This window comes from Pieris napi, chromosome 22, assembly GCF_905475465.1.
Source record: "Pieris napi chromosome 22, ilPieNapi1.2, whole genome shotgun sequence".
Taxonomy (NCBI): domain Eukaryota; kingdom Metazoa; phylum Arthropoda; class Insecta; order Lepidoptera; family Pieridae; genus Pieris; species Pieris napi.
The window spans coordinates 584,248-596,383 of NC_062255.1; the positions used below are offsets into that span (position 1 = coordinate 584,248).

The window sequence follows — 12,136 nt, forward strand, 5'->3', positions numbered from 1 at the left end:
GTCGGCTTATCACCAGCAGTCTGGTACTACGCTATTGGACCAGTTCACCCATGCGCTTATAGTTACCGTTAGGTTATCTAACATTAGTTAAGTAATTTGAATTTGGCGCGCTTCACGCTTTAATAAGTTGTCTGTGGAGGTTGACAGCCATAGACAAAGGATACGTCATGATGACAGATGAGTGATGACGGCTCGTGCAAGTTTTACAAAAACGATAGTGTTCTGTGTTAGTCAAACGGCAAACCAAACGAAATAGAAGAATCGGCGGTAGAATTAATTCGTTTTACTATTTAAAGTTTTGTCAAATCTAAACTGTTGTATAATCAAATCTGTTGTAATTAAAAATCATGCTTGTGTAAATAAAGTGTATATTGTAATTAATTATCAGTAGATATACTTAGTTAAAATGACTGGAAGAGGACGAAAAGCGGCAGCGCCGAAGAAAAAAGCTAATGGCTACAAAATGCCAGCACCAATTCCAGCAGGAGAAGTAATTAATGATACGATAGCTAAGAAGAAATGGAGAATCGGCCCTTCGATTGGAGTCGGCGGATTTGGGGAAATATATTCAGCGTGCAATCATGAAGCCTCTCCGAAAAAGGCATCTGAATATCCATTCGTCGTTAAAATAGTAAGCTATAATAATAATAATCTTTATAACGCGTGAATCCTATCATGTATTTTAAATCTAGAATGCATTGCTTGCCTGAAAACACAACTTGTGTGCTTGTACATACACTCCCTCAATTATTGCAATATCTAAATAGGCTGCAATTCTTTTATCTAGGGTCTAAAGTGAAGTTTAAAATGTGTAGGTCTTTCTGTGTTCTTAATATATAAAATATGTCTAATGTTATTATAGAGATAGATTAATACTATGATGATAATGTGATAGGATATGGGTTCTGTTTATAATTGAACAATTTTTACTCACAGGAACCTCATGAAAATGGACCATTGTTTGTAGAGAAGCATTTTTACATAAGAAATGCTAACAAGGATGACAGTAAGTGGTTGTAATAGTTGATAAAGCATGTTAAAACAATTGTATAGTTCTGTAAAATTTCTGTTTTAGTTTCCAAATTCATGAAGGAAAAGAAGTTATCAACATTTGGCATGCCAAGTTACTATGGAAATGGCTCACATACCTTCAAAGGTGAAAAGTACAGATATTTAGTCCTAGAAAGATATGGCAAAGATGTGTGGAGTATATTTAAGGATTCTGCACGATCATTTCCACCAACTACTGTTTTTCAAATAGGACTGCAAATGGTATGTCTATGTCTATTATGTCTAAGATAGGAATTCTTAGCTGGTAAACTACTAATTAGGTTATTGGTAGATAAATTGTAAGTTGTCAATACAATCTTCTTATCTTCCCAACAATTGTTAAAATAATCTAAGCTTGTCTCCATTTATTTATAAATTGGTATTTTCCTGTTGTTTCTAACAGTGTAGTCTGGATTTCAGAAGTTAAGTTCACTTCATGACTTACACACATTTAAATAAAAAAAACACATTAGTTCCTTTAATTGGATCCTAAATTTTGGTTAGATAATGTGTTTTTAGACTGTATTACTTTTTATATTTTTTTTCACTTATGTTTAATATAAATATTATATAATTTTACATGTTAAAACAATTTGACAAAGTAATAACATGTAGCCTCATTCCTTTAAGGCTAGGAATTATTGCGACTCCTACAACTTTATACTATCATTATCCTATCTGTCACTCTTCATTTGCATCAATTTACCCATTACTTCGTACTTATGTTTACAAAGTTCAGAAACATTTTGTGAAGGAGACACAATCTAAATATCCTTAAGAAGACCCTACTCTGGTGTTAATGTTGTACAATGCCCATATGAACCTTCAGATGCTGTCCACAGCACTGCAATTTTAGTTTATTGTTATGAGGCAACCGTCACATTTTTTAGATATGTTTTCTTTAAATCTAGAGATTTAAATTGATGAGTATCTTACATTTACAGCTGGATGTGTTAGAGTACATTCACAGTAGAGGCTATGTGCATGCAGATATTAAGGGAGCAAATATTCTATTAGGACTTAAGAAGGGAACAGAGAATCAGGCATATCTGGTTGACTTTGGTCTGGCGACACGGGTAAATGATAAAGAGTTCAAACCTGATCCGAAGTGTGCTCACAATGGCACCATTGAGTATACAAGCAGAGATGCTCATTTGGGAGGTAAATTATGTTCCTTATATATGTCTATTTATAATTGGTTTATAATACCTCTTAAAAACTACTTTATTCTTTGAAAAAACCTCTAAGTCATTAAAGGCTGCATCACAAGTTTTATGTATTAATGTAAAAAGGCCAGGTGATAATTATTTATAAGACAAAAGATGCATTATCTTTACCCTTAAGACTACAATATCATAACTTCACTCATAGTTTGCAACAATAGCCATTTACTGTTCCTTATTTATCTGCAATATGCGTTATGTATATTTATGTGTGTAAGAGCAACATTTTTACAATTATCCTTTAATAGATATATTAAAACTCTGCCCATGTAAATTGGGGTCTAATATGTTCAGTTCCACGATGTATGTATAATTGCAGCTTGCTTTTGGTAGAGCTCAAACATTTAAATATAACTTCCCATAATTTTAGTATCAACAATGCGTGGAGATCTGGAAATCTTGGGGTATAACATGCTTCAGTGGATCGTTGGGGAACTTCCTTGGGAAAAGGTTCTGTCCCAACCGAAGACAGTGCAGGGAATGAAGGAAGCCTTTATGAAGAATGTTCGTGCTGAAATCACTAAGAAATATGATAATGTACCTGGTGTGTAATTTCTGTCATTTGAATTTCTTTGTTAAAACGAAGCTAAAGCTTAGAAAAAAGTGTAACAGCAATAAGTAGAATGGTTGATTTAGAGTCACTATATTTATTTTATTTTATATATATTAGCTATAGTTAAAATACCAACTATAGGTGCTATGCATATTAAAAAGATCTGCCTCCATTGTGCTCTTCTGCCTTAAATTAGTATGAAATCTAAAAAAAATTGATACATATTAAATTAATCCATCAATATAACTTAATGTTAGACTCTAAGATTCTGTCAATGCTTCAAACCAGTTTATGTAACTTTTGTGAGGTAACTAGGTAGGGGAGTGTTCAAGTATTATGTAACGAATTTCGGGAGGGGGGGTCCTCTTGTCGATGCGGGGCGGGGATTGAATTACGCGTTATTGTTAATATTATTTTCGACTTTCCAGTACTTTATACCACATAAAGGTAACTTTTCGGTATAAAGAGTCACTGGGTGGTCACGAAACGTTTTACTATTGGGTACAGAAAAACGTTACGGTGCGTACATGAGGGGGGGTCAAGAATCTCCAAAAAATGCGTGACGTAATACTTGAACGCTCCCTAGGCCAGTAATGTTTTAACTGCTTCAAAAGCCGACTTTACTTACGATATTCATTTATTATTTCTGTTGCTGGTCCATTAAAACGACTAGAAAAAAAAAATTACTTGTCAAATATAAACTCCAATGTGTTACCAATCTAATCCATGTTCCCAATATACTAATCCAAAGTATTAACTTTGCTTAGCTTTGTTAACTTATGATAATGTTACATATTTTCTTTTCAGATCAGTTAATAAAGTTTTTTGAATATATAAACAAATTAAAACCAAAAGACCCGGTCGATTACACAAAATGCAGACAACTGTTTGAAAGCTACCTTAAAACCGAGGGAAAGACGAAATCGAGCAAATTAGAATTCGCATCGAGCAAGAAACGGAAAGCGACAAAGAAAAATAATATAGTAGATGATGAAAGCGACGTAAAAGCACCCGAAAGCGATGAAGACGGCGATGACAACGCTGATGAATGTAAACCGAAGAGGAGAACAACGAAGCGTAATGGTGTAGTTAAAACAAGAAGTAGAAAAAAGAAAGATGAAAATACGGAACCGGATAAAAATAAAAGTTTAACTTTGAAAAGAAAGTCCCTCGAACCTTCGTTCGTTGTGAAAGTAAAACGAACAAGAATGGCTCCAAAGGCCACGCCCCCCGCGAAACAGAATCACACGAACATTTCAACGCAGACGTCGGAAGAAAAATCTAAGAAAAATTTGCGACAGGTATTTTTTATTTTTTAACCCAAAAAATGTTGTCTTGAAACATATTTTTTTATAATAAATGTTTTTTAATTAAATTGTATCTATATCCCGTAAAGCCGGTTTCAGACTAGCGCATTTTTCTGTGCGTATACGATCGTTACAGCATACGCGCTTCAAAAAATCGGACGCGCGAAACTGGCATATTTCGGCGTTTCGCTCGAACCGGTAGTGGCATCGTGTATCAACATGGATTCTGACGAAGACACATTGCTATTTGCGTTACTTATTGGCCGTTCACTGAGAAGACGAAACAGATGCTGGGTGTCATCGATGATTGTAACAAGACAGAACCGGTCACTTTAATACACTCTACCCAGAACTGCGAACTTATACGAGCTTAGAAGCGCGTCAACGCTAGTTGCGTGCGTGCTTAAAGGCGCGCCTATAGTTGTCTACATGCGCGTCCAAAGACGAGCTTATACGCGTGTAAAAACGCTAGTCTGTAACCGCCCTGTACCCTCAGAGGCGCAGGTAGATTCTCATATCTGTCTCACTGATCACGCCCTGTCCAGTCTTCGCATGGCTGGACATTGTGCTTTTTAATATGATCCAGTAGTTTTTGTCTTTTCGTTAGAAACATAAAAAAAAAAATCAATAATTAATATTACACGGCAGGCTGGTACTTTCTCAAACAAAGTGTTGTTTAACTATGTGTAATTTTAATCCGTTGGTAAAAATAATTGTGTATCATTGCAGGTGTCATTCGACAGTCCCATTTGTGCTGTCATCGGTGAAAACAAAGCTGACTCCAGCGGAGACATCTTCGATGATTCCTTCACTATTGAAAATAAAAAGGTAGAACCTTATATTATAATGATGATTTGGAAAATTACTTGATTCAAAAAATAATGAATTTTGCAATAAATACATAGAATTATAATTAGCCGTTAAACTGACTTTACTATTTTGACTAAGATATCGCTTAATTTTATGTTTGAATGGAGTTCCATACAACGGATTCTTTTATATTGAATTTTTTAATATTACAACAAAATTTTGGAAAATGGTCTGTGGAAATCAATAACTTTATACACCTGAATTATCTAAGACTATAAATATGAAACACGCGTCGGTACTTAGGTGAAGCCGAAACCAAAAAGGCGTTTGCTGTCAGATGAAGAGGTAACTGTCACAAGGGTGGTCAGGCGGAAGGTGACCGCGACCAAGGCTAAAGGCCGCTCGTGGAAGGACACGGCTGCAGTGCTCAACGGAAGGTCACCGCCCAAGGCATAAGGTCGCTATCGTGTTATTTTAAATTCCTTTATGTGACCATTATTAAAATAGAACAAAATTTCATATTATTAATTTTCTTTAATTAGTCAAATTTTAAATGAACTAATATGTTATAACCAAATTTAAGCTCAAATTGCGATTTTGGCAATTGACTTATTTTATCTGCATGTGAATGAACAACATCAAAAATAAAATAAAAATTTACATAATTATCTATAAATAAAATAAATCGGTGGCGCTACAACCTTTTTAGGTTCTTATTTTGAGGCCCAGCCTAAGATTTCTGTTTCATTATTTGTCAATCTAAAAGGTTACAGTATTTTATTCATATATTTATGATAATGATAAATAATATTTACTAATAATTTCTAATACATTAATAATACTCTTTTGTTGTTCACAGGGTGTGGTATTTCGGCGACTGTTTTTAATAAAACATGTATTTTAATATTTTGCCAAGTATTAGCAAATATAAGGTATTTAATAATTAATGTATTATGAATGCAGACTGATAGGAATAACTTGACTTCTGCATTGATGTGTTTGGAATTAATTGTTCTTTGTACTTTATAATGTAAATGCTCTCGTTGAGTTTGTACTTTTAAATAATAAATAATTTGTACTTTATAAACTACCTTACTTAATCTACCCTCAATTTGAAATTTAACTTTATATATGTCCAGATATGTTGAAATTGCACTTTTCACAATTTTATCACAGGTTATGCTAAATGTCTTATGTGAGTATTTTATTACAATGAATTTCGAGAATTAGCACTTTAGGTTGTTATTCAAACTCTCCATCTCAGGGACCACTCTTTCGATTCCTTTGAACCGATCCTCAATTTGTTGTAAAGTCCGTCCCTTGGTCTCGGGCATCGCGAACCATATCACAGAAAACCCGTAGCAAATGACACTCGCGTAGATCCCGTACACGCCCTCGATCCCCACCCCCGACAGGAGGTAGGGGAACGTCTTCAGAACGGCAAAATGGAACCCGGTCGCCATTGCCGTGGTGACGCTTATTCCGATACTGCGATGCGCTAAAGGAAATATTTCGCCGACTATCACGTTATTCATCGGCAATATCCCCGAGGACAGAGCCACGCATTGCAGAATTAATAACAAAGCCGGAATCGCTACGTAGTCGAACGATACGTAATTTCTGACGCACACGTAGGAGATAATCAAGACGTGTATCAAGAGACACAAGCCGACGGAATTGAACAACACGGTCCGCCTTTTGAACGTTCTGATGAGGTACACTGCGAGGAAACTGGTGACGATTCGGGTCACGTCCAAGCACACCAGCCAGAAGTGTGCATCGACATCCGATCCCATAATATTTGAGACGATGGTCGTTCCATAAACCGCGATGGTCATGGCTCCACTGAAATATGTTATCAGCGACACGTGCAGACTGATAATTATTGGCTTGTAAAACTCCATACTTCGAATGAGCTCACCAATATTCACGGCTCTTTCGGTGTTGTGTTTTATTCTTGCCTGGATCAATTCGTTCAATTCCTCGTCTTCGCCATCGCCTCTGAGCCACCGGAAATGCTTCTCGCATTCGTTATATCTCCCGTTGTTTGCGAGCCAGCTGGGCGATTCTGGAAGGATGAAGGTCATCACAAAGCTAAGTATCGTGAAGAGGACGCTGATGCCGGCGGTGATCTGCCAACTGACCAGGGAGCCCAGCAGGTGGACGAAGAACACTCCAGACGATTGGGCGACGGATATCAAAGTGAGGAAAGCGCCTCGGTTTCTGGGGCTTGTGTATTCTCCGATGATAACGGCGCGAATTAAAACGACCTGGCCGAGGGATAGACCGTGCATGATACGGGCTAGAATTAAACTCTGAAAAGAGAAAGAGGATTTATTCAAGAGTTTTAATGTAATGCGAGTGCTTGGAGGTTTTTGTATACGATTTATTTCCAAATAGCAATGGCTGATTAACATATTGGATTGAGAACGCAAATAAGGTTAATTATATGTATGTGAATGGTTTCTTAAACTGGAAATGGGTAAGCTTGACTGTAAAACTTGCGGAGAACTAGTGTGGGAAATTTTCTAAATGTAGATTTAGATTGAAATTCAAGAAATTCCCATTCCATTGTGTAATGATTATTAGAAACAGACACTAAAATAGAAAATATAACGCATATTTTTTTATAGAAGAGGGAGCAAATCCACAATACAGCCAGATGGCTCGCGAGTATGTTGCCGGACCTTCGCCATTCGTCACGCTCTTTTCTTTAAGGAGCTTAAGTTGTTTGGACGAGTAAAGTTTATCGGTGAAATATATTCGATTATAGAGGCTATGCTATATGTACACTGTACAGTGCGTCCCAAGACTGGGACATCGAGGGAAAGTACCAAAAATATAGGATATTTTTCAGAAAAAAAAACTATAATTTATTTTGAAAAGTAAGTGATGCTGTTTTTCACTTTTGAGTCCGTTCGATTCCCAGACGAGACAAGTTTGTTAATATCATTGAATGCAGTTTGTATGAAAAGTACGAATATATTCTACTTACCTCTACATTGGTTGCAAATACGATGAGTAACCACCCAATAGCGGTGGGTATCATGACTATAAAGTGTGCTTTTTTACGTCCCAATCGGTCCATCACCGCCGGCATGCTGAAATTGCCCACCAACATGGCTATTGTTACCACTGACGCTGCAATTAGTAAGTCTTTATGATAAACCAATCAAAAATACTTTTTCTCAGTCGTTGCCTGGAAGAGAGTTCGCTCTGAACCTCGACGTTACATGACCTATTTAATAGCTATGAAATTTATTTGAATGAATGCAGACATAAGATCACTTTGTGGCTATAGGTTATGACACATAACTTATGAGATTGAGATAGTGGTTACCCACATAGGAAATAACAGTGATATGGTACTGCGAGTACGTTGGCTTTTTCTATATTAAAGTGAAATATTATATTTTTCAGCTTTAGTGTATTAACAACTTTAGCTTAGTAATTTGAAGAAAGTATAGTAAACAAACCGAATGGCAAGCAAAATATAGGATAAATTCCACTAGTTTAAGCTTTATTTATTAACACTTCGTAGCATACACAAATATAATATACATATCTATATATATAAAAGAAAGTCGTGTTTGTTACAACACTTATAACTCGAGAACGGCTGGACCGATTGCCATGGTTTTTGATTTGTTTCCGTCCCGAATAGCAGAATAAGCAATAAAATATCGGATAAGTTATCGAATAACAATAAATAAATTAATTAATTTTACAAATGCAAAAACCATATGGTGCCATCTGTTGACAAAACTACGCATCATTTTACGTCGAATTCGTGTCAGTTCAAGAAATTCCGATCTTGAGGTGAACGAGGAGATGCATAACCATGCTTTGATCCTGATAAAAAGATGTTGGATATCAGAAAGTGCTTAACATGCAGTATCGCCATATTGACGCTAGAGAGAAGATGCCTAATGTGTAAAACTGCCATTCTTCTTTCGCAAAACATTTCATTAATGAAATCCTAAAATAAGTTAAATTAAAGTAACAACGATATTATAAGGTTGTAGGGCGGAACGAAGTTAGCCAGGTCAGCTAGTAATTAAATGAAAAGGAGGGCAACTGGCGGCCTTATCGCTTTCGTGCGATCTTTTCTAGGCAATTACAAAAAAAATAAGATAACGTACGCAAGAAGTGCAAAAATACATACATATTTAGTCTACTTTAGTTTAGTTTTAAGGCCGGCAACGCACTTGCGAACCTTCTGGCAATGTGAGTGTCCAGAGGCGGCGGCGGTATCACTTACCATCAGATAAGCACCTCAGGTTAAATAAAAAAATCTAAATATTTGAAGGACTCCATTTTTATAGTGAAAGGATGTTTGGGTAACTTTAAATAAGTTTCTATTAATTTAGAAATTGCTTTCTTAATATCGAATATGTATATAAAATTTCGTGTCAGAATGTTCGAGTATGGGATACTCCTCCGAAACGGCTCGACCGATTCTTATGAAATTTTTTATGCATATTCAGTAATTCTGAGAATCGGACAACATCTATTTTTCATCTCCCTTAATGTTGGTCCCACCCCTAAATTTTTATTTTTTAAAGAAAACTTTATTTTTTTTATGATACAGCATACAAAAATACATACAACCCTTAATTGTCACCCCTCTACGATCAACTATTAGTTTTTATTATAGTAGATAGAATTTTTGTTTTAAACGACATTTGCCGGGTCAGCTAGTATTCTATATATTTTTTTTTAACTATATTAACCTTTAGCGATGGAAAGTAATGCGTGCGTCGAGACCGTTAGTTGGCCCAGACAACGATTAAATGAAAGTTCACTTTAATATTTTAAGTAATTTCTCTTTCATTCAAATTATTAATTAACCCGAAAAAATTGTAGTTTTCTTATCTTTAACTAGAATATTACATAGAGAAAATATACATGACTTGCGTTTCACTGTTATAACAAAATTTAGTTTGATTTCAATGGAGGGATATTTTTCATACATACACCATTACAAGGCTAAAATAATTAAAAATCTCTGTTTGTCTGAGGTAATCTATGATATCGCAGAACAAGATAATTAATAAATTGTGCGTAGGTAATTGTAAATATTGAACTACTTATCTCTAGTAGTTAGGTCTTATCTACAGTAGGTATGGCAGTGATATTTTTTTGATTTTCCTGATTTGATTTTATCTCGTGAGTATGTTATATAGTTTTAATGAAGCCATGTTTTAGTCCTGTTACTTAATCGATAGCAACATCGCCATCGGTCAGTGGTTAGCTGTAAATCAATGCGTTTAATCTGGTTCGGGGTTTGGACATTTGCAAATTTCGGCATACAAGACTTACTCTCTCCTTATCTTTAATTTGAGGTGATTGCTACTTCTAAATGACGTATAAGAAAAACATTACAGTAGGTACAGTATCGAAAAAAATATTGCAATTAAGATCAAACTATCAAAGATGATTCAGGACAAAAATCAGAGTTGACACTTAGCGCGAGCTGTCTTCTGTATGTCAAAATCCAATCTTCATGTAGTTATGAGTACTGTACAATTACGACTGACCAATAAGAAAATTAATTTTAAAATAATATTGATTTACCTATCCATGACTCCTGGGCCTTGGTGAGTGGAATGGGAGAGTCTGGAAGCTTGAGTTGCGGCAGCAGCACCGCAGGGAAGCCATAAGCGCAACCATTACTAAGCACATTCATACAAACCGTCGCGCACACGAAACACTGTAATATGTAATTGGGTTTGTATTTCTAACATATAAATTTTGTTATAAGTTATGAAGGAACTTTCTGTATCCGATTATTCATTAAGATGTAAATTTGTTTTGGTATCAGAATTGGGAATAGAACGGAGGAGATTCGAACTTGTTCTTGTATGTCACATTGAACACCATCTACATATAGGACAAGACAAAACTTCCTATACCTGACGAACATATAGTGATTGAAAAGTGAGATATCTAAAGGTGTATGCCAGGATAGGAAGTGAGAGACTGGTCTCTTCAGAGTAGGGCATTAATATGGTTTATATTAATAAAAGTGAATCATGATCTTTGAAGCAGACCGCTTGTCGCGTTTACTCCAGTTATGACCGAGTTTCAGTTTCCTTATTAATTTCACTTTCATCGAGCCTTATTGAATTACACAGACGTCGTTAAGCGCATGTAAATACTATTATAACGCAACAGCACGTCACTTGTAGCCTACTTATTTGAAAATCAAGAAAAATATAAGAAAAAAAACATTTTTTATATCGAATGGTATAGTAAAATAATTATTAAATCTACGAAATATGTCAATGTCCAAAATGTTTTAACATTGCCATGAATTTGGAAAATCAATGCGTATTTTTCAAACATGTACAAGCAAAATACTTACTTGTTTTATAAACGGTGAGATGAGGCTCTTGTCGATGTCCGTCATTCTTACATTACACACTGAACACTGGATTCATTAAACAGGCAATAAAAATTATCTTTATGACTATTTCAATAAAAATAAATAAAGACTACACGTTTTCTTTATTATTAATGTTCGCGCGAAATTCGTGAGACGTCACTTAGATTGTTATGCGAGTGCGAATTTTCTACATCTCCAACCCCCACCTATGCTGATATAAAGACAGGTTTTTTATTTCCTGATGATATTCCTATCAAATAAGGTCACCGTTATGTTACGGAAATCTTTTAACCTGTCTTTTAATTTGGAACAAACTATTTGCATAATTATAAAATAGTTCGAGATTTTGAATTTAACACAGACTATTATTTTAAATAACCTTTGGTATTTATTTATTAGGTAAATATTTTCCTTATTGTCTACAACTCTAAAACCTTAATAAATACATATTTTTTTCGGTCTACTTAGATAAATCAGTTCCAAATTGTTAGCATCTTATGTGATATACTTATAGTTTGGAATAAAACAAGTCACACACACGGTACTTTTCACATGCTATTTGCGTTCCTTAAAAGTATAGTTGTGTTTCAGACTTGCTTATAATAGAATATATTTTTGTCTTGCAATTTATAGTTAATGTAAATACGTTATGCCTATGGAATTATTTATAGAAATAATAGGCGGGCCTCAGATTTCAAGCAACGGCGGATGCAACGACGTATGGGCATCACAAGAACGGCGATGGACAAGATGCGAAAAATATGGATAAACAGGAAAATCCACGAAGACCAGGCTCGTGAAGACA

At 35.2% G+C, this 12,136-nt stretch overlaps 2 protein-coding genes across 3 annotated transcripts; one reads left to right on the top strand and one right to left on the bottom strand.

Moving 5' to 3' along the window:
- Positions 1–215: 215 nt before the first annotated feature.
- Positions 216–5,830, top strand: LOC125060715 (serine/threonine-protein kinase VRK1-like). The gene is made up of 9 exons (XM_047665737.1): positions 216–631; positions 937–1,006; positions 1,076–1,272; positions 1,995–2,211; positions 2,644–2,817; positions 3,634–4,127; positions 4,863–4,961; positions 5,247–5,400; positions 5,803–5,830. The coding sequence occupies exons 1-8, from the start codon at positions 407–409 to the stop codon at positions 5,397–5,399; spliced, it is 1,629 nt and encodes a 542-aa protein (XP_047521693.1). The 5' UTR covers positions 216–406; the 3' UTR covers position 5,400; positions 5,803–5,830.
- An 11-nt stretch (positions 5,831–5,841) lies between these two features.
- LOC125060717 (facilitated trehalose transporter Tret1-like) lies at positions 5,842–11,878 on the bottom strand. 2 transcript variants are annotated; one of them, XM_047665742.1, is made up of 5 exons: positions 11,311–11,878; positions 10,521–10,656; positions 7,939–8,084; positions 7,088–7,258; positions 6,786–7,011 (listed from the first exon to the last, which is right to left on the bottom strand). In XM_047665742.1, exons 1-5 carry the CDS (start codon positions 11,353–11,355, stop codon positions 6,919–6,921), a joined length of 591 nt encoding a protein of 196 aa, XP_047521698.1. In that variant the 5' UTR covers positions 11,356–11,878; the 3' UTR covers positions 6,786–6,918. The 2 variants fall into 2 exon arrangements, with proteins under 2 accessions (XP_047521697.1, XP_047521698.1); XM_047665741.1 differs by having other exon boundaries at positions 5,842–7,258; positions 11,311–11,871.
- Between the last annotated feature and the right edge of the window lie 258 nt (positions 11,879–12,136).

What these genes read in the sequence shown, in the direction of transcription:
- LOC125060715 (XM_047665737.1), top strand. Translation starts at nt 407, where the DNA reads ATGACTGGAAGAGGACGAAAAGCGGCAGCGCCGAAGAAAAAAGCTAAT. An exon ending in GAAATATGATAATGTACCTG is followed by an intron (nt 2,818 to 3,633) that starts GTGTGTAATTTC and finishes TTTTCTTTTCAG; the next exon opens with ATCAGTTAATAAAGTTTTTT. An exon ending in TCACTATTGAAAATAAAAAG is followed by an intron (nt 4,962 to 5,246) that starts GTAGAACCTTAT and finishes GTCGGTACTTAG; the next exon opens with GTGAAGCCGAAACCAAAAAG.
- LOC125060717 (XM_047665741.1), bottom strand. Translation starts at nt 11,355, where the DNA reads ATGACGGACATCGACAAGAGCCTCATCTCACCGTTTATAAAACAA. An exon ending in GGCCCAGGAGTCATGGATAG is followed by an intron (nt 8,085 to 10,520) that starts GTAAATCAATAT and finishes TACTAATTGCAG; the next exon opens with CGTCAGTGGTAACAATAGCC. An exon ending in TATTTGCAACCAATGTAGAG is followed by an intron (nt 7,259 to 7,938) that starts GTAAGTAGAATA and finishes TTCTCTTTTCAG; the next exon opens with AGTTTAATTCTAGCCCGTAT.